We start from the raw sequence: 22,291 nt of genomic DNA on the forward strand, positions 1-22,291 counted from the left end.
TGTGGTTCATTTCTATGAAATGGTTCGTCATTCATGTTGTCGCTCTTTTCCACCTGATGTTGCTGCTATGTTCGACTATTCTGGTGCTGACTTTTCGAGTAGTCATTCCAATGTAATGCAAATTACAACTACAAGTGATTAAGTACACTACTCCACTGGTATTGCAATTGGACATCTGTCTCAGCTCCCATGTGACATTGTTGTTAAAAAGGACCGTTTTAGTACTGGTCGTCAGGTGGCACACACTACAGTTGTTACATGGGTAGTGGCCCTTGGGAAGGTGTTGTAGTCTGTTCGTTGTATCGGTCACTTTTGGACGGGTGTGAACCAAATGGTCTCTCAGATTCCTCCCACGGCGATGACTGAACATTGAAATGGGTATGTTTAGATCACCGCTATTGACGATAGGCCAATGTTTTTTCACTATTTTTGTTACCTGATCAGATATTTTATTGAATGTTGTGATGCAAATGGGTCGTGTATTCTCAGTAGGATGTTTTACTTTTGGCTCCAAAAGTGCATCTCTGTGGTTATTACCTGCCCTCTTTTTTGCATCTCTTACCAGTTTGTTGGGATATTGCCTTGCTTTTAGTTTTTGGCTTAGGTCGTCTGCTTGTAGCAGATAGTCCTGTCTGGTAGTGCAATTTCTCCTCAACCTTAGGAATTGTCCAAAGGGGAGGTTTTGCTTCAGATGTCTCGGATGGAAACTATCGTAAGTTAACAAACAGTTTCTCGCGGTGAGTTTAAAGTGTGTTGTACTTATCAGAGACCCACCTTCAGCCAGTATGTTCAGATCAAGAAATATCAGATGTGCTCTGCTCATGGTGTTTGTAAATTTCAAGAAACTATCTTGATGGTTTAGCCATTCAAAGAATTCCTGTGCCTCACTCTCATCACCATTCCAAATTACCAGCACATCATCGATGTAACGTTTCCATAACTTGATGTGGTGTCTGTAGGGATTATCATCATGCAGGATCTTCGTCTTCTCTAGATGATGCACGTATAGACCTGCTATGCTCGGCGCAAAAGTGCTGCCCATACTAGTCCCGTGCTGTTGACGGTACAGCGTCTCTTCGAATCTAAAAAAATTCTCGGTGAGTGCCAGTCGGCAGCATTCCAGTACCACATGTCTTGGTGTTTTGTAATCCCATTCTGAATCAAAGAGGACTTCTTCTAAGATTTCCAAGGTTTCTCTGTGGGGGAGGCTGGTATAAAGACTCTCCACATCCAGGCTTATAAGAATGCTGGATGTGAGGTCAAAGGTTTGTTCTTTCAATAAACAGAGGACAGCTTTGGTGTCTTGTAGGTAGGTATCTGTTTTCTGTACTAATGGTCTTAAGAAGGCATCAGCATATTTGGAAAGGGGCTCAAGAATAGATCCAATACCTGAAACTATAGGTCTCCCTGGTGGCTTGGTCAGGCGTTTGTGAATCTTGGGGATTGTATAGAAGTAAGGAGTGACTGGTTTGTTGTTTATTAAGAATTCAGTTTCTTTTTTGCTCACCCAGTCATTCGCCAATGATTCCTCGATAAGGTGTCCAATGGAGATTCTTAATCGTTCAGTAGGATCTTCTTTGATGATGACATAGTTCCTTGTGTCAGCTAAGAGTCGTAGGCATTCCTCTCTGTAATCAGAGGTATCTTGTAGTACAATAGCTCCACCCTTATCAGCAGGTTTTATAGTTAAGGTGTTGTTATTAGATAATTCTTGTATTGCTTTGAGTTCCAGATTGCTCGTGTTTTGGAACACTTTGATTGTACGTGGATCTAGTTCTTTCACCTCCTTCAGGATGGCCTTACCGAATGCCAGAATTTCCACTGGTAAGTTGCCAGTTGGTGGTACAAAAGTCTATTTCTTCTTCAGTCCAGTGTCAGATACAGTTTGGTCACTGTTTGTTTTGTCTTTGAAAAAGACTTGGAGTTTTAGTTTTCTCACAAACTCTTTGTGCTCGCAACATAATTTGAATTTGTCTGTGTTCGGGGTAGGTACAAAACCTAAGCCTTTGTTTAGGATTTGTATTTGTACTGGTGTAAGTTCAGTGTTGGATAGATTGACTACTAAATCAGAGGCTCGCTCGTTGATGGCTCCGGAGGGCCCTTGCTGCGAGTGTGACGCCCCTCTGTCACTAGGGGTTGTGCCCATTGTAGATTTTGTCCTGTTTTGTTTTTTGCCCTTTGTTGGGTTTTGCCCCTGCCTAAAAAAGGAGGGCCTGGGTTAGTTTGATTCCCTCGATTACCGCCCCAACTTGGAAAAGGCTGTTGAGGGTACAGTGGCGGGCCATAATAAAATGGTCCTGGTGGAGGGGGACCATAGTAGGGACCAAATGGTTGTGCGCCTTGATGTTGGTGCCATGGGGGAGGTTGATTGCCTCGGTATCTTCCCGAATTTCCTCTTCCTCTTCTTGGTCTCCTATTTGTGGAGTAATTGTAATTGGAAGTAGGTCCTGAGCTATCGGATCCTGAGTCCGAACCGTCACTATCCGTATTATATCCCGGATTTCTGTTGCTTACTCTGTAATCGTCTTTTATGTATGGGTAGACCGTTTCGTGAGAGAAGGATTTCTGGTCCTTGGATAGTTTGATGTACTTAGTATCCTTTAAACTGATTTCTAACTCTGTCATGCTCTTATTTAGTTCATCTAGTCTCTTTTTTAATTCGCTTGGGGTCTGATAAGATTTGAGACGTAGCTCCAGTGAGTGAATTTCTTCTAGTAGTGTTTCCGAGAGACGGGCTGCCGTTTTTACTATAAGTACCAACCAGTCTCTGGTACAGTGCCACGATATGAGTGACCAATCCTTTTTAAATTGCTTGTCCTGTTGGAAGTTGAACGGCTCATTTCTGACAATGAGACCTCTTGGAGCTGCACTGATCTTAAGGTATTCGGCCATCATTACCCCATGGATTAGGGTCTTAATTTGGGTTCTTTTGAGTTCAGTCAGTTCATCCCAGATCTGTGTTGCATCACTATTATCTCTATTAGGAGTCCCTGTGTGTGGTAATATGGAAGCAATAATTCTGTCTACTTCCTCCTCTGAAAAGGATAAACCTGTGATTTCCGCCATTGTGTGTCTCACAACTTCTACTTTGTTAAATTTTACGATGGTTGTCTATGGTGTGGTCACATAATAAAGGTAGAGGGTATAGACCCTTGATTGGAGATTTATAAAAAACTCCCGCAGCCAAGCTGCTGCTAGAAACAGATATGAAACAGAGGTGTCAAAGACTAGGTCGTCCTCCAACAAGTTTAGTACATAAGTAGGAACCCCCACATAGGGTCCCGGGACCTAGCTCTGGTGTGGGTGACTGATCAAATTGATCAGTTTGACCATTGGAAGAAAGAAAGAAAAAATTCTTTCTAGTGTCCCCTCACTCACCGGGGTTGCCCCACGGTGACATGCTTCATCATTGGGGCCATCCCAGTTCTCTACGAAAAGGAGCGCGCTGCGACTCACGACTACGTAGGAGCACTAAAGTGTGAAAGACTATCTGTGATGTAGAAAAGTGTGGTGGAGTGGATGTGAGTGAGTTAAAAATACCGTGCTTAGTTGTTTATTTTGCAATTTCAGAGTCGGAGGAAATATGAGGTAGCATGCCTTTGAAAATAATGAAAATAATGAAAATTATTGAGGCTTTTAATTGACCCGGGGAAAAAGAATGTCCCTTCTCATAAGGAGGGTTTGAATGCTACTAATGATATGTTTTCTTTTACAGCACCACCAGTTTGATACAGACGTATGTATTTCTAATGTGAATGCATGCTTTATTTATTAAGTATATTTTTTTCCATTTTGTGCACCCATCCGGGTCCTTAGGAGTGGCATATGCAGGGCTGGTCCCTGCATGGTCCTGAAGAAATGCTAGGGGTAGCATGAACCATGTTGACCTTTTAAGTTCGCTGAATCAACCCTACTAAAGGCTGACCTACAGTGACACTAACCCCACTTTTAATATACCTGCCTAGGAGCAATAATAAATTTGTTTGAGGCCCACTAAGTACGGTATTTTAACTCACTCACATCCACTCCACCAAACTTTTCTACATCACACATAGTCTTTCACACTTTAGTGCTCCTACGTAGTCGTGAGTCGCAGCACGCCCCTTTTCGTAGAGAACTGGGATGGCCCCAATGATGAAGCATGTCACCGTGGGGCAACCCCGGTGAGTGAGGGGACACTAGAAAGAATTTTTTTTTTCTTCCAATGGTCAAACTGATCAATTTGATCAGTCACCCACACCAGAGCTAGGTCCCGGGACCCTATGTGGGGGTTCCTACTTATGTAGATGTCTCTGTGACAAACATTTTCAAAGGTGCACCATGCTGAGTGCACTGTTCTCATGATATCGATGGCAGTGTCAAACAACATCAGATGCAGGCAAACAGCAAGCGGCTCCCTGCAAAGACCTTGGAAGACACAGTATTTGATTAGGTTTAAAGATAGGAGTGCATACACATCACCTTGCGTAATTTGTGTTTTTGACAAACAATGCCCAAACAGGACTGAACTTCTACATCCTTTTGGAATTTTGCAATACAAGTGTTTAGCTAGTCCTACTTACAAACCTGAGGCCAGCAGCTCCAGGCACATCAGGAAGGCTCTTAAGACATGGTTATTTCAGCAATCATTCAGCACTATGCTTCCCAGTATTCCCCCCCCCCCCCCCTTTCATGTTAATCTTCACTCACCCAGCGCCGGGACACTCAGTAGAGTAGCTGGGCACTTTATAAAACCCCACTTAACAAAACAGAGATTTTCTATGCTTGTATTAAATGTACACTATAGTAGGGACTATAGGTCTTTAACCAACCCAGACAGGCTTACATATCGGTACTAGTCAATACTGCCGATTGTACAACTAAAAGTACTGGACTTTCACATGCACTGTAAAACCACACAAGCTCCTGTTTTGGATACACTCAACGTAGATACGGTATACATGGATTTTAAAACACCTTCATTTGTAAATACTAGCTGTAGAAGTAGGTAACACCACAAAATGATTGGTTTTGGTTGTAGTGTTACATATGCAGCTCATTATAAATAATTGGGCATTCTTTGAAAAAAGGGGCATATTTGGTCTGCACTAATAAAGCTAGGTGTATTTGTCTGTGCAAGCCTTCATCATAGACTAAACTATTGACAAATGTATATTTAAATACACAACTTGTAATAGAACTAAGTTGATAAATAATATAAGATAGTGTACCCATGGATGGTTGTGTGCTACTTTGAGACTGTATATGTGTCCATAGACTACAAAGCACGCATGAAGTGGGGACTCACAAATCAATAGAATCCATCATATCACCTGCATGAGCAATGCGCTGCCATTGCACACTCTTCGGAACAACCTTATGTGATATATAATATATTCTGTTTAGGAAAATAGATTGTTTCCCACTTAAACATTGTGTGCCTTTCTTCAATTTGTTCTCATAAATTGGGCACAAAGAGTCTATTTGTGCCCAAGAGTAATATTTCATTGTATCAAATTATTCCCCCACATAATCAGCATGCAATATGTAGGACGTAGAGACACAAGCCAGCACTCTACACCAGTTACAATCTAATCCCAAAACTCTCTGCAGTTGGGCTGACAAGTTGAACGGTCAGTCACCTACCTCCACATTGATAAAAATGCTTTCCATGTCCTGGATCTTTAAGAATCGCTGGAGCGGCTTCAGAAAATACTGCAACACAGAGAGGAGATGTCAGTCAGGAAACCCACAGCGACGGCTGGATGCTGATCTGATGCATATATCAACCCAATGTAACAAAGGGTCTCCTGACTGCAGACCAGCAGTGTAGGCTAGTGACTCCCAAGAAAGTACTTAAGGGAAAGGGGGTGATGTAGCAAGAGCAGTGAGATGAACACAGGCCTGGGTGCACAACGAGTAAACACGGTGGGTGGCTAGATGAGATATACACCACAATTTGGGAAGCTAACAGAAGCATTGCAAAGCTTAGGAGAGCAGGGGTAGGGGATGCTGCCTACTAGATCTGAGATAAGTGGAATAGCGAACGGCGAGAAAGCTGACTCAGTGGCCTAACACAGGCTGGAAGGCCCAGAGCTGCTGTACTGTCCTTAGGCGATCTGGGAAAGTGACAAGGGTGTCAGAGCGACCTAAAATGGCAAGAGACATCTAAGACAGGTGTGAGGGCCAAGGGCAGGCCTATGTTCCCACAGATATCTGAGGAAGGCTAGAGGACCTAAAGTTGCTGACGTGTCTCTATGGCATATCAGACACGCTAGTTAACATATAGCTGAGGGAGGGCTTCAGAGGCGCCTAAGAGAGAGAGGCAAGTCGACCTGGGATGTAAACTGCCTTGGGGACCTGATACATGCAAGAGGCTCTGCAGCTGGGGAATTCTCCCTAAGTGATATTGGAAAGGCTGGGGCAAGAAAGTCCCAAGCGGTGGAACAGGACTGTAAAAGCATGAGACAGGTGAGAGGGCACAGACTTAGAAAAATGCTGTGGCTTCAGACACTGGCTAAAGGTTTGTAAATTATACGTGTGTGTATATATATATATGTGTGTATATATGATCAACATCATCTTACCTGGAGTTCCGCAGCACCCTAAAAACCTATTTGTTCTCGCAGGCTTTTAAAATTTAAATCCCTACCTTTCACTCAGGAATCATTCTTTCTCCTCAACAGCGCCATGAAACCGCCTGGTGTACGAGCACTCAATAAATACTTTTAAATTAAAATTCAATTCAAATATATATACACATACATATACATATATATAGTAAGTTTACCTCAACATGTTACAACTATATAAACAGCGCAGTATTTGTATTCGTTATACATATATCAAATTGTCAATTTATGCAAACACATTGCAAATCTTTATTTTCTTGTATTCTTCTCTTCTTTCTATATCTTTTACTTTTGTCAATGTTTATTTTTTATTGCAGAGGACCTCTCATCTCTTCTTGTTCTAACTAGCTCCTATTCGTTTACTCATTTTTTTAGGTCTCCCGACCTATCGATGCGCGCATGCGCATCGAGCGGAGCGAGAATTCAAGTAGCGAAAATCTTCATGAAACCAATTAGCTTTTTGCTGGCGGTTTTCATGAAGTTCACGTGAACCACGTGATCAAACACGAACGCGCATCAGCCTCCCTCCCTCCTAATTGCATTTTTTCAACGGCCGCCGCACAGCACATCAAAGGGCTTCGCCCAGCGTGCACTCTGCGGCTTCTCGACTTCTCCTCCCCTAATTAGTCATTTTCGCCGCTCCCCTGCCCGCCGTCTCGCATTTCTCCTCCCCCCCTTCCCCTTCTCTGCCTTCCTTTCCCGGCGCACGCATTTGTTGACATTTTCGCTGCTTTGAACTCCACTCCAGCACATGCTGTGCTAGTTTAAATGGGTGCTTGGTTTCAAAGCTTCTGTGAAACACTTTTTTTTTCTGTTGCGGCAGTGTGGAAATGCTATTTCGCTTACATTTCTGATCTCCTGATGCAGTGTTTAAATCTAGAATAATTAACATTATGTGAACATCGCGCTACCCCCATTCCCCCCATATGCATTCTGAAAATGGTTGCTTGGTTTCAATGCTTTTGTTCTAACTCTCGCTCCCTTGATGCATGTGAAAATGCTATATTGGTTTTATTTCTGCTCTCCGGATGCGGTGTGAACATTTTGAATAATTTACTTCATGTGATAAAAGCGTGAAATCTGTGTAAACAAAAGGGTGGTGTGTTTTAGAAAAGAGAATGCTAACGTACCATCTAACCCATATTGCTGTGTCTTATTTTGATTATATTTCCCCCACCACATGTGTAAGTGCATACAAAGCACAATTACCAATTGTAAGTTACAAACATTTAGCAATTATCTTAAATGTGAATGTTTTACTGAGATATTTTACGGCATGTGTGGCATTTATAAACTGTAAAGTAAAAGTTAAAACAAGCATTGGCATAGCCAATAGGTCTCGCCTTTGGGACCTTATAAGTGTTTAGTTATCCAGCACAATATCCTTGGTGCAACAATATCAACCGTTGCATTGCTAAACACTTATAAGGTCCCAAAGGCGAGACCTATTGGCTATGCCAATGCTGGTCTCCTAACTTGCTGTTTTCATTGGCAACTCCTTGGCCAATGCCCATTTCCCCCTATTCGTAATCTACCTAGTGTATTCCGGAGCTCGGTTGGCAACCAATCCATTGATAGCATTCTTTTTGCTGTTACTGTTCCTAGTTCTGCATATTTTATCCAATTTTCCTTGTTTTTCTTTGGCATTATTTCAAGTAAACAGTTTTGTAGTACGTTCTGGCAACCCTCCTGTGATTTCCTCTAGTTTTGCCACTACTGATGACCAGAATGCCTGTATATGATCTCATTTCCATGTTCTGCGTCTATGGAAGTTTGCTGCTTTTTTCTGGATAGATTGTATGGGTTCTCTGCAAGAGGCTGGCTAAAGCTATCAGTGAGGTCATGTGTTTGTGAGTGGTGCTTGTGCGATTCCCTGACAAGTGTGGGTCTGGCGAGGTCTTGAGAGATATCTCAGGTTATGCACGGGGCAACAGACTTAGCTTTCCATGCTACACCCAGACTTACCTTACAAATAGACTCGAGTGTGTCAGTGTACTTCTCCTCTGTCTGCTGTATCTCCTGAAGGCAGCAGGCCCTCTTGTCCACTTCTGTTTTAGGCTGTAGGAGGATCACATTTTGGACAAGTTAATCCGTACAATCACCATACTAAATTTAGCAAAAAATGTATCTATTGAGTTCCATACCTTAGTTTAGTTGGTGTTTAATATTTCTAATGACTCTGCCCACCCACTCTCTTCTATTTACCCCACTTTGCCTGTCTCCGGATCTCTTAAAAGTGTTTACTGCTTTCACCCACAACACCGTACCTAGTTCATACGCCATGATGGCTCCACTATCTTGGATTGGGGTTGTTCACTGCACCCACTTACTTCTGCTGGGTGAAGTCACATGTTCGGCTTGCCTTTGCTGACTTTGATCCAAGGTTCCCTGCCCCTTCAGCTGAGGCCAATGTTGTGGCAAGTAGCGAGTGCCCACTTATAAACACTAACCTGCACTGGAGGAATTTCACTCTTCATCAGGTCTTCGTAGATGTCATCGCCCTCATCCTCCTCCATGTCCACACAGTCATAGAGCTCATCATCTTCCTCCACTGTATCACTGTGAAGGAGGATAGGAGGAAAGGAATGAGAAAAGAACCCTTTATATTCCCTGCCAGTTGTGTTGGGAGGTGAAATGGGTTTCAGTTAATGAAGACTCCTTTATAAGCCTTACTGCTGTAGCGTTACTGAAGGTGGACCGGAAGGAAGAGAACAAACGGAGGAGGCTTTTCATAACCAAGGTGCTATTGGAGGTGGTCACGGGGGAGATGAATGAAGCTGTCTTCATACCCCAACTCTTTCTCAAAGTAGGTCTGCTTCCAATAGGCTTCCAGCAAATTGTCCTGTTCTGAAGCTCCCAGTAAGCGTCATGCACCTTGCGCAAAGATTTCCAGTAAAGCACACTATGCCTAGGATCTTTGCACAATAGTTTGCTCTCCGAACCCCAGTAACACCCTCTACACAAAGCATTCCAGAAGAGAGTCATGCTTTCAGGCTCTTAGTGACATGCCTATATGCATGCTCCCAGAAGGGCACTGCATTCAGGCTTCCAGGAAAGCACCCACACACACTACAAGCTAGCTACCAGAGATGACCTCTGCTCTGAGGTCTACATTAACACTCCCTGTTCTCAAACTCACAGCAGCAGTCAATGCCCTAATGTCCCTGTGAAACACCCTGAGCTCAGACTCACATTAACATACCCTGTTCTCTGGCTCCCTGTAAGACACCCTGGTCTACTGGTCAGAGTAACACCCTTCTTTAGGGCTCCCAATGCCACACCCTGCTCTCAGACTCCCAGTAATACACTCTGGTCTCAGGATAACTGTAATTCTCCCTGCTTTCAGAACCCCCCCGTACTGTACAATGCTGCCAGACTCCTAGTAGCAAGCCTTGTTATCCTGGCAGGTGGTGCTAAAATCCATTACACACCACCCAGCATGGAAATCTCAAAGTCTTTCTACTATACTCCCTGCACTTGCCCAATGTACCAATGCCCAACTAATGACGTTCACATGGCAAATGAAAGCATTAGCTATTACTTGCGGTGTGGAGGGGTGTCTGTGACATTTGACTATATTTTTCTTACTTCTGCTAATTATATTCTGTAAACATTGCGTTTAATGTTACATAAACTAAATTTAGTATATTATAACCACTTACATTATAACTCCAGGGTGTTCTTTTTTCACTTAAACTAGTGCCACCAGTCTGCCAAACACACACAGGAAATTTTGTGCAATGCGCAGTATGCTTTGCATAGTGGGGTATTTAGGTGCAAAGCAGGTGCAATGTGGGAGAATGAGGATTTAGGGATGCCTCATAGCCATAGATAGACGGTGGAACCGATGACATTCTTTAATATGTTCTTACTGCTCACTTACTCAATTTGGTCTGGCAGCCCACTGTAGATGTCCTCATCGACCATGCTGTCCTCCGTTGGAAAAGGTCTGTAGAGAAACAATAATATTAACAAAACCTACCAACCACTCTTGAAACAAGATCATCTAAAAAACAATCACTTGATACACTCCAGCCACATCAGAAAATCCATCATACAAGAACATCTTCTGCCTCCAAAACAAGAATACCCATGTCTACTCTTGCCATCCCCTGAAAGAAAAGTACCCAATACAACGCAATAACCCTTTAGAATATCTTCACAAAGGTTGAGAAAATTAAGGTTCATCCACTGGCAAAAGGCTGATATGATAAACAACCTTTCATGGGTTTCTGTAATTCCCTTGCAGGTTTGTTGAATCTCAGGATGATATGGGTGCCATCTGCTTCACAAGACTGTGATTCAGAGTAGGTTCCCATACTCTACTTCCTAATAGGATAATGGATTTATTGACGTAGCCAAAAAGTGACAACTAAAGCTTTACCGTTGGGGCCGTGTTCAACAGTTTGGATTTTATAGCAGAAAATGACCACTTTCCCTTTTCTTAGAGGACATTTATGGTTTACGAAAAGTGTCCTAAAGTTCACTGAATAGTGAACGCAGCTATTCTGAGGGAGATTTGCTAAACCAGAGCGATAAGCATACACTTTCCAGCACTTCATACATTTGAATACATTTCAAAGTCTTGTTTGGATTGTGATATTTTTCTTTCATTATTCTTGGTAATCCTGACTCTGAACTTGGGTGCTGATATCATCAGCCGATATGTAAGTCACTCAGGCTACATACGCCTCCGAGCTTTGCCAGGGCCTTTGAGAGGGTCTCTGGGCCCTATTATACATATGCGTCACATTTTGCCAAGGGGATGGTTTGCAGCTTTGAGTCTGAGGTTGGATTCAGTAATGCAGAATGTGGTTCCCTCTGCACAGAAGAAAAAAGTTAGAAAAACACCACACACCAAGAAGGTTTGGACAGCCGCCGTGTTTCACACATTGCTCTTGTGCGAAAAGGTTAAGTTTACATGTTATTCAGTGTAATGTTGCTTTTGGTCTGGGGATGCATTTCCTTGATTACATTCTATATCGCCCCCTATGATGTTTTGAATAAGTTGTAACCAAATGTTTCATCCAGGACCAATCTACTCTACCTCAGAATCAAGGTCATGTAAGAATAGCGTCCGCCATAGAAACAAGAACATCCGATGAGGAGCTTTGTCCAAGTCTCAATCAGCCATCTTGGACTCAAGATCGTCTTAAGCAGCTTGCATGGACGTCATTTGGGGGTAGCCAGGGGTCACAGCTGTGACCTCCAGCTTGCTCCCTGCTACTCCAGGCACTACCTTAGCGACCCCTGGCCTCAGGGGAGGCAAAAGGTTTGCCCCCTCAGAGGTTAAGGAAGTGCCAGGAGTAGAAGGGAGCAAGCTAGAGGTCACAGATGTGACCCCCAAGTACCTCCAAATGATGCCCAAAGCATCTTGACTTAAATCTAATCCAAACCACTCCCAGACTAGATTATCTCAATGTCACATTCGGCTTTTTGGGTGATTTAAGCCGAGCCTCTTTGAAAGCTTGTGTTTTTCGCTATGGAGTTTGCCCTCAGGGTGAGTGATCCCAGGGCTGAGCCCTGACTGAAGGACCACTCGCATCAGACGTCTAGAGTGCTCCCAGGGGTAATCTCTTCTCTCCTTTCAGGCTTGGTAGAGAAGAGTGGAAACAGGCATCATTTCTGCCTACTGTGCTCCAGACAGCTGCAAGCCTACCTGACCAGCTTTTTCACACAACGGTTATGGCTGGGGTTAATAAAAAGCAGCAGCAGAGTGAGAAAGTTGAAGTACAGTTGTTCTGCAGTAATAGTTCAATTAAAAGGCTCAATTCCCTGTGCTATATGAAATGACTCTTCAGAATCTTCTTACTTCACTAGTCACATTAAGTGGGCGGGCCTTCCCCTTATCCTTCTCAATCTAAGATGCCATTTGCCCGTCCTCTGTGAATCCAAGAAAAGATAGTGGCACAAACTTGCATGTTCTACCCACTATTTGAGCCAGTGCTTGAGGAGAATAGGTTCAACAGCTATTTTGTTTGTAGGTTTCAAGAGCCTTTTGTCTCTATTTTCCCTGGCATGCATTTGGCTACTAGTCAGGAATTGTCTACTGCAGTTTTTTCAGTCTTCATTTTATCTTGTGAAATACTGTGCTCTACCTCTTGCCTAGGAGTTTTCATGCCTTTTAGGCCCAAGAAAACACTTGCCATCTTCCATGTGGTTTTATTGTAAATTGTGATGTTGTGGTTACATGAAGAAGTTATCCCTTTGTCTGGCGAGCCAGAAAGGAGAATGAAAGGCAACCAGGCATTCAGCCCTTGATACAAACTGACCCACGTCTGGCTCGCCTACATTAGAGATACATCATACTAGGAACATCATCCTTAATGTATACTCCAGCTCACCTCAAACAAAGGCACATCTAAAGTAGAGCTTTACGTAGGTCTATTCCTGGCCACCTCAGAAACAAGAACATCTCAATCAGCCTTGTGCATGCGTGCCCCTTAGTGTTCTTACTACCAGAATGTACTTACATGCAAACCCAATTTCATTTGTATTTTTCATAGAATACAAAACATTATAAAAACAGCATTAAAATTTAAAAATACATATTCATGGTATCAGCTTGCTACAAAAGACAATAGCATGGTGCATTGTTTTAATGTGATATTTTAAGAAAATTGCATTTAAATACAAAGCAGTTAACTGAGACTATCCAAGACAAACAAGCATTTGTAATGCAATAGGTCTCGCATTTACGAAAGTTTAAGCTACTGGAATTGTAAAAGAAAATGCGTTTTATTTATGTTTTAAAAACCAAAACACAAATAAAAGACATTGTCATTTACGATGCCAATAGCTCAAACTCGCGTAAATGCAAGAGGTATTGCATTGCAAATGCAAGGCGTCACGGACAACAGGACGGCCGGCCGGGGGGAGCAGGGGGGGGGGATGGCATAGACAGCGGGCGGGGAGAAACAAGGCAGACAATGGGAGGCGGGTAAAGTAGGCACCAAAGCACACCGTGCCTTCAGTAAGAAAAACTGAAGAAAGAAAATAGTGGTCACAGTCTAAATAACACGTACAATGTAACAACTGAAGTAAAGCTCTCTTCCATTTGTGTGCCATCAACTTACAGATGCACAGAGTGTGGCCTTTGACAAAGCCTGTGCTCACTACATACAGGGTATTAAGGACATGGCACGGGTCAGTGGCCATGCCATGTCCCTGCTGCTAAACGTGTATAGGTCACAGAGTACCCTCTGCGTTGTCATACGTTCGCAAAAAGAGAATAATAGAGCGCACCTGGGGGTGGTGTTTAAGGTTGTATAACTCACTCCAACTGATAAGCTTTTAAGTTTGACCCATACCCATAATGTTGCCTTTTGTGGGAATTTCTCAGGATTTCTGCATTTGATATGCAATGTCAGTAAATAATCGCAATAACTCTTAACTAGAGCTTTGCCCTGTGTTGATGATGTATTTTTCCAACCATATCAGCATTGCAAAAAGGGCGTTGTCCTAATTCTGCCAATTGGGCATGGTCTGTAAACATGTCCTATGATTACCAGCCACAGGGAATATCCGAAAGGAAGGCTATGTCCTAGGGACAAGGCATGACCAGTACCCAACAGCCATATGTTCCATTGAGTGTGAAGTCTTCAGACGTTCATTATAGCTACAGAGAAGATTATGAGGCCGTAGCTAAGAGTAAATAGTGAATTTCTGCATTTTGTTTTGGATTGAAACCACAAATGCTTATTTTTTGTCAGGGAATGTCTAAGTGTTGACACACAGGATAATTTTGAAGGGACTCACGTAGTGCAGTTAAGTGAACCTGTATGTGGGGTCATAGGAAAAAGTTAGCTTGTACGTGAGAGGTCACAAGTAAGGAGAGCTAGTCTTTGGGTAGCGTGGCTGCCTTATGACATGTCAACACATACACTATTTCAAGTCAAGTTACCTATGATAATTGCGATGAGGTGCGTTAGACTTCACTAAAGCTCAAACATGGAAACAGTCCCCATGATGACATGGAGTGAAGTAGGTTTGTCTGAATGGTCATACTCTAAAGGAATAACTATGTCTGAAGGGTTTTTAGTGACTCAGGAGATAAGGGCGCACTGCTGTATCAACGGTATATGTAAATTGTTAATAAGTATACAGTGCCACCAGGCACGGGGATAATTCCCTAAAACCCCTAAGTGTGTGTAAGGATAACCCTACACCAAAATAATGTCAAGTAAATCCTGGGCACACGTGAACAAGGTGTCAATCAAATGATAGTTTTAAAAGGTTCAAAAAGCCTCAAAGTTAAATCTTAAATGTATTCTTGTATTTATTATTCAAAGAAACACACAAGGTGTTTCGTCGCCAATGGGTGTTTGCCAGCGACTTTCCTTGAGACCCACAAGCGAGCATGCTGTACACCACAGCAATTGCAATAAATCACTTCCGCGGATACGCTGAGGTGTTATTGAAGGTCTCATAGGAGTGTCACCGTTTTGCCGGAGGCGTGCTATAATTTATTTTATTTATTTATTTAACCAGTTTTATATAGCGCTACTGGACCCAGGAGTATCAGAGCGCTTTTCAGACAGGTAAAACATCTTGAAACAAAATTACAGAGTGAATAAAACTAGCATGGGATAAGGCATTTCAGTTAAACGAGGGAAATGAGGAAAGTGAGTATCTAAGGGATAAGTAAGGGAGATGGGGAAGGTTGAAAGATAGGAGAGAGAAGGGTAGAGGGAGAGATAGTAGGAAAGGACGAGAGAAGGGGTGGGTTGAGGAGAATAAAAAAAAAGAGGAACGAATCATTATAGCGACGTTAGGTACCCCAATATTTGTTGAGAAGAAGCACCTTGAGTCTTTTTTTGAAGAGAGGGTAGGTGGAGTTGCAGCGGAGATCTTTGGGGAGAGAGTCCCAAATCGTAGGGGCATTACCAGAGAATGCACGTGATTGTGTCTTTTTACATTTGAGTCTCGGGGATGAGGACAAGGGCGTTAGTGCTTCTCAAGGACCTGGAGCAACCAGCTTTTTGTAGTTTGTCAGAGAGGTAAGAAGGGGTGTTTTGGTGAAGGGCTTTGTGAGTGATACATGCCATCTTGAAGGCAGATCTGCCTTCAATTGGGAACCAGTTAAGGTTTTTGAGGACAGGAGAAATGTGATCAAATCGTTTACAGTCAGAGATAAGTCTGGCAGCCAGGTTGAGAACAGATTTAATCGGGGCAAGATGGACTTCTGGGGTGCCTACAAGGGTGGCGTTGCCATAGTCAATTCTGGAAAGTACAAGAAATTGGACAACGATTTTGAAGTCATCAGCTGAAATTAAAGGTTTGATTTTTTTTAAGGTGGAGAAGGGAGAAGAGAGCACCTTTAGTGGCATTTTTAATGTGAGGGATGAGAGTAAGATTCTGATCAATGCTGATGTCCAGGGATTTGACAGAGTTAGAGGTGGAGAGGGAGCAGTTGAGAGCTTTGATATCATTGATCCAGAGTTGAATAGGCAGAGAACAGTTTTTGGGAGTGAAAAGGATGATTTCAGTTTTTTGGGGATTCAGTTTTAAATGATTAAGATGGAACCAGGCTTGGACTTTGTTCAAGGTATCATTGAGGAGAAGAATGTCATGGTGGGACATGATCTTGTAATATAGTTGTGTGTCGTCAGCATAGAGGTGGTAACTGATATTAGCATGTTTGAGAATAAGGGTGAGTGGTTCCATGAATAGATTAAATAGGGTTGGGGAAAGGATAGAGCCATGTGGGACACCCAGTGAGACAGGTTGGGGTTTGGAGAGGCAGTGACTGAGTTTAATTTGTTGGGATCTATTTTGGAGATATGAGGTGAACCATTGGAGAACAATGTCTTCAAACCCAAAGCGTTCCTTGAGAGTATTAAGAAGGATGGGATGGTGGACAGTATCAAATGCAGCAGAGAGGTCAAGGAGGATAAGGAGGGAGGATTCGCCTTTGTCAAGAGAGCGATGAATATCATCAGTAATACTGAGCATAGCAGTTTCAGTGCTGCATCCTTTTCTAAAACCAGATTAGAAAACGTTGAGGAGATTGAAGGAAGTAATATGTTTGTCTAACTGGGATAGGACACATTTTTCAAGGGCTTTGGAGAGGAAGGGAAGATTAGAGATAGGGCGTAGATTGTTCAAGTCATTAGGGTCAGCGGTGGGGTTTTTGAGGATGGGGAGATTTGACCTAGTTGAAGGGATGCTGGGACACAACCAGTGGCAAGGGAGGAATTGATGATATTGGTCCAAATGGGGGCAATGATGTGCTTGAGTTCCTGAACCAACTGGGCGGGAAGAGGATCTTTGGTGTGTGAAGATGGGTTTGAGTTTAAAGATGATGTTGAGGACAGTAGATTCAGATACTGGACAGAATTCACTCCAGGAGGCATTGTTTTTGGTAATGGTGTTCTTAAAGATAGAGTCAGGGTGGGGAAGAGTATGGAGGGGTATAGAGGGGTTGTGACACGAAGGGGAAGAGGAGCAAGGTGCAGTAGGAATGTTAGGGAAGTGGTGTTGGCTGAGGGTAGATTGGAATGGGAGAGGGGGGAAGAGAAGGATAGTTCAATCGAGTTGACTTTATTCGAAAAGAAGCTGGCGATTTCTTCGCATCTTTCAACAGTGGCTGGTATTTAGGGGGACCAGAGGAAGTTTGTTTTTTAACAATTTTAAAGAGTTCTCTGGGACGGTTTTTAGCCTGGTCAAGTTGCGAACGGAAGAAGGAGGCTTTTTCAGTGAAGATGTGTTTCTTGTATTTGGCTCTGGCATTTGTAAGGAATATCAGGTTATCAGGGGAGGGATGATTCCTCCATGAACTGTCTGAGGGCCCGTCTTTCATTATTAAGGTCGGAATCAAACCAGGATTTGGGAGGTATTTTTTTTTTTTTGGTGTAAATTTGATTGGGGCAATTTGGTCAAGGGCTTGAAGGATAGAATCATTGTAATGTTCAGTTAGGTCATTGGTGCTGTGAGAGGGGGGGAGGAGTAAGCGGGTTTTGATAGAGGATTCCAACTCGCCAGGGGGAATAAGGTGAAGATTACGAGTATGTTTCAAGGGTAAAGTGCCGATAGGGGTGGGGCGAGTAACAAAGCAGTTCAAAGTGAAGAGGTTAAGGTGATTATCAGACCAGTCGACTGGAAGAATCGTTGAGAGAGAGGACCGATCCTTGCTAGTCATAATAGCATCAAGGGTGGCGCCTTTAGAGTGAGTCGGGGATTGGCAGAGTTGTGTCAGGTCAGTAATGTCCATGATATCTTTAAGGAGGATGACAGACGGGTCATCATTTTTATTCCAGTGGAGGTTATAGTCGCCAAGAAAGAGATTCTTGGAGTGAGTGAGCCGAGATTGAGTGATAAGATCAGATAGCTCTTCGGTAAAGGGGATGGGATTGCCGGGGGGTGGGAGATAGTATGTAAACGAATGGTGGGGGAGCCAGGAGCACTAAGATCAGCGCAAAGGTATTCAAAGGTAGAAGGGTCCTAGAGATGAACTAGCGTGAGATTAAGATCCTTTTTAAAGATTAGGGCAAGGCCACCTCCTATTTGCTTTATTCTGTCTTTCCTAATGATGGAATATCCAGGAGGAATGAGCAAGTCGAGGATAGGAGTCGAGTGGGGGTTGAGCCAGGTTTCAGTAAGGAATGCAATGTCGATGTTTTCATTGAGAATGGCTTCCGCAGTATCAGTCGCATGGCAAGATGCGGATCGGCAGTTAATCAACATGCAGTAGAGGGGTGAGGAGTCAGGGTTGAGGTTCCGTGAAAATCGTTACGGTGTTTTGGGCATTGCCGAATATGGACGAATTTGGTATCTATGAACCGTAAATGGCGAGTTCGGTAAGTGTACGCGTTTTCACTACACTACCTGGCTTGGTTCGCCTTATTTACGTGTTTCTACATCTGAACCCGTGGGTTCCATTTTAGATACGGCATCCATTTTTGTTTCTTGCCCTCACGTAGTCAGTGAACAGGCAAGTGTCCGCATCATGACCTTTTAGTTCCCAAGACATACGGAAGACGCATATTCCTTTCATGCTCCTTTATGACCGGAGGAATGACACTGCAGAGGCAAATGGCTCAGCTTGAGGGTAATCATGCCGTACCGGCCTATTGTTTCAGCCGTGCATGCGCTGGGATCAAGCTCTTTGATCCTATGATCATGTTTTCAATATTACCCCCACACTCTTTTCTTTAGGTGTGCCTGACTTCCTAGCAGCTGTTCTTGTCTCTTTACTCTTGCTCATTTACAACTCAAGTGGAATGTGCCTAACGATGGGAAGATGTGCTTTTACAGTTGGGAACTGGTAATGTTACTGTGATTATGTTCCGGAGTTCTGAAAAAATGAAAGCGACCCCTTTTGAAGTTTATTGTGGGAACTGAGTTGTAACCTTTTGTTCACATGTTGTGCAATGACAAAATCTTGTATAAAAGAGAGCGACTCACATATGCAATTTGAAGCAGACTCGTAGAACCTACACGCTGTTGTACTTCTAGTGACTTTTGCCTCCCTGCAGTAATAAACTCTGATCTTTGACGCCGAAGGAAGTCTCCCGTGTCTCTGTCACTTGTGCGCCGAAACAGGTATCCCACGAAGGTTATAGGTGTTGTTCCCTGGCACCGCTGGGCCTTAAATAGCTCAGTCCTTCAGTTGGCGCCCAACTCGGGACGACATCGGCGGTACCGGTCCAAAGCCTGACGATTGTGAGGAACTTCGTGTGAAATCTCCGAGGAAAAGGTGCACCCCGCTTCATCGATCCTGTTGTCGAAACAAGTGGTCCGAAGATTTTTTCCCGCGAAGATTCCCGCCTCCTGACGGCTGCGACGGACCGATGCCCTGACTGTCGACCTGTTTTCGACGCCCGGCGTAGACCTTCCGTACAAGCGAGACGATAGACGGGCCTTCCTGGTGACGCCATTGAAGTTCTCAGTTAAGTATTTGTGGGTCGCTCCCAGTCCTTAGTTGTTGTCAAGCTTTTTAAGCTTTGTTGTATGCATGGTTCCATTGCATTTGTGGTTCTTAGTCGTTGGTCCTTAGTTGTTATTTGACAATTGCAATTGCCAAAAACCGAGGGTTTTGTTTTTCACGAAGAATTAGTGTTTCGGTAACCCTTGAAGTTTGATACTAGGTTAGTGTGCACGATGCCTAGCCATAGTGGATTTCTTGGTTTTCTTAAATGTTGCAACAAGGATTCCCGGTTGGAAGACTCGTGTCCGATACCTCCAGTTGGAACTCCGATATATGAGCTCTATAGTCGACATGGTGTGGGTCCTATTATTTATAATAAATATTGGGTCCGTTACACGAGAAAAGATGGTGTCCTTAGTTGGCCACCGCATGGAAGTTTTGAACTTGCGATTTTAGATAATCTTGAAGCTAAATTATTTAAAAAGAAAGCTAGGCCAGCTATGTTTGATTCTTTTCGGTTATGGCGTAAAGAGGCCAAGCAGAAAGAAATCAAACAGCTTAAAAAGGATCGAAGAGAAGGTTTCGTTCCGATCATGCAAGTTGTACAACAATGTCAGCGAGATAAAGAAGAGAAAGAAATAGAAGTTTCCACTAGACTACATCACATGAGGATAGACAAATGTTATCCGGTCTTACCAGCTAGTCTTGATAAGAAAGAAGAGGATTCAAAGGAGGATCCCCTGTTAGCGTATTTGATGAAATCGCCACCCCCTTATGCACAGGGTGCCACAGCCCCTGTAGTTCCTCCAGTAGTCCCACCTGTCGTTCCTCCTGTTGTCCCTCCTGTTGTTACGGCGGCGGCTGGTCAGCCCGTTGTTAATCCTACGTTTGTCCCACCACCTGTTCCTATTCCTACTGCACCTTTGCCTGTACCCCCCCAACCGCTAGTTTCTGCTACTTCGACTGTCTCGTCTGTCTCTACTGTTCCTACGTTCACTTCTAATATTGTCGCTCCTGTTCTTTTTCCTACTTCTCCTTCTGCTCGTACCCGTATCCCTAATACTGTTGCTACGCTCTATTCACCACTATCTGGATCGATACTGCCGCCCAGCGTTTCTGAAACTTCTCAGAGACGAAGTCAAATCCCTGGTGGAAGGGAGAGAGAGACGTTAGTGACAATGGCACATAGGTGGATAAGACATCCTGTTAATTACCCTCCACTAGTGGTCTTCGACACGTTTTCTCAGTTTAATGAGTCTACACAGAGATTCGTGTTCGAAGAAATGTGTAACTTTTTGAGGGAGCAATGGTATAATGATGATTTAGATACCGTACCGCCCGATATGATTGAACTTCAGAGTCAATTTTCGAATGGTATGATTGTAGGTGGAGATGTACGACGTGCCTTAGAGCGATTGTTAGCCCATAGGTCAACAGTGCCTTCTCGAGTGTCGTTTGATGACGACTATGAGAATTGGAAAGCGGCTCCTGGTCAGTATCCTATGAGAGAAGTTCCGCCAGTATGGATGCCAGGTGATCCTGGTGCTGCCCCTCCGATCCCTCCACATTTCCAAAGAGTTTGGATACACCTCCCATGGAAGCGATCAGAAGTCTTACAAGTCAAACAGTCCTTGCCTGATCCACGCAAGAATCCGGCGGGTTACTACAAGGAGTTGTCTCAATTGGTAGATGCGACCATTATGAACCTTGCCGACATCGACATGCTGTTCGGTAATGTTGTACCACAGCCGGTTTGGGCAAAAATTAGTCAGGAAAATCATGCGAATGAGTTAGGCGGTGATTGGGCTACAATAATAGCGGCTGATGGCCGACAAGTTGGTGGGGCTAAGCCTGAGCAGGTAATTTCGGATCTGCCCCAGAGAATAATTACGCTCATGAAAACGCTTATGCCGGCGATGAGAGTAAACTGGGATAAATTATCAGCTTGTAAGCAAAAGAAAGACGTGAGTGTCTCCGATTTCTTCACTAGGTTCGAAGAGGCATTTGTCGATCATAGCGGTCAGGATATGGGCACTGAGGGAGGCCAACGTTTATTTGTCGATAAATTCGTATTAAATTTGTTGCCTGAACTATGCAACAAATTGAAAAATTCAGAAAGTGCATGGGCTGTCTCAACCACCGCACAGATATTAGCAACGGCTCAATATTATGAGAATAGGGAGAAAGAAGAAAGTGATCGCGTAGATAAGAAAACGAAAGAGCTCAAAACGAAGGTTTTGTTGCAACAAGCGTATCCTCCACGTTCGAATCAAAATGAGTCGCAACAACAATATAGACCACAATCACAGTCCTCCAGAACACAGCCACGTTCTGACTCCTCTGACTATAGATCTACACTTGGGTATAATCAGTGTGCGTATTGTAGAAGGGAGGGTCACATAAAATACGACTGTCCCGTTTTGCGTGACCGTCTTAATGGTGTATCGCCACGAGGAAGCCGTGGTGGTCCTCAGCAGGCATCTCAAGGTAGAGGCCGCGGTACTATTCACAACCAGAATGATCACCCCCAGTATTCACCAGATACGAATAATTGTTTTGACCAGCGAAATGCGGGGTCAGTTAGATCTACACAATATCATGTGGACGATTACTACGTTGAACATGAGACTGTTGCAAACGATCATTACTAGGACAGCCACCGACAAAGAGAGGGAGTAGTATCAGTTCCGGTTGATCAGAGTGGGCCTTACGTCGCAGTAGCTACTTCTGGCGTAGTTGAGCCTTTTCTGTTAGACACTGGTGCGACGAAAAGTTCCATCATGCATTCGAAACTCCCTGGCGCACCTTTGTC

At 43.6% G+C, this 22,291-nt stretch overlaps 1 protein-coding gene across 1 annotated transcript in view; it reads right to left on the reverse strand.

Moving 5' to 3' along the window:
- The window catches only part of VAV1 (vav guanine nucleotide exchange factor 1), a 650,161-nt gene that overhangs the window by 268,604 nt on the left and 359,266 nt on the right, over positions 1-22,291 (reverse strand). The window contains exons 4-7 of the mRNA XM_078686053.1: positions 10,495-10,560; positions 9,062-9,170; positions 8,577-8,669; positions 5,626-5,694 (exon numbers count right to left, since the gene is read on the reverse strand). Coding sequence (XP_078542179.1) covers positions 5,626-5,694; positions 8,577-8,669; positions 9,062-9,170; positions 10,495-10,560 — 337 coding nt within the window. The remainder of the gene's footprint in view (positions 1-5,625; positions 5,695-8,576; positions 8,670-9,061; positions 9,171-10,494; positions 10,561-22,291) is intronic.

The sequence above is a fragment of the Lissotriton helveticus genome, chromosome 1_1 (assembly GCF_964261635.1).
Source record: "Lissotriton helveticus chromosome 1_1, aLisHel1.1, whole genome shotgun sequence".
NCBI lineage: Eukaryota > Metazoa > Chordata > Amphibia > Caudata > Salamandridae > Lissotriton > Lissotriton helveticus.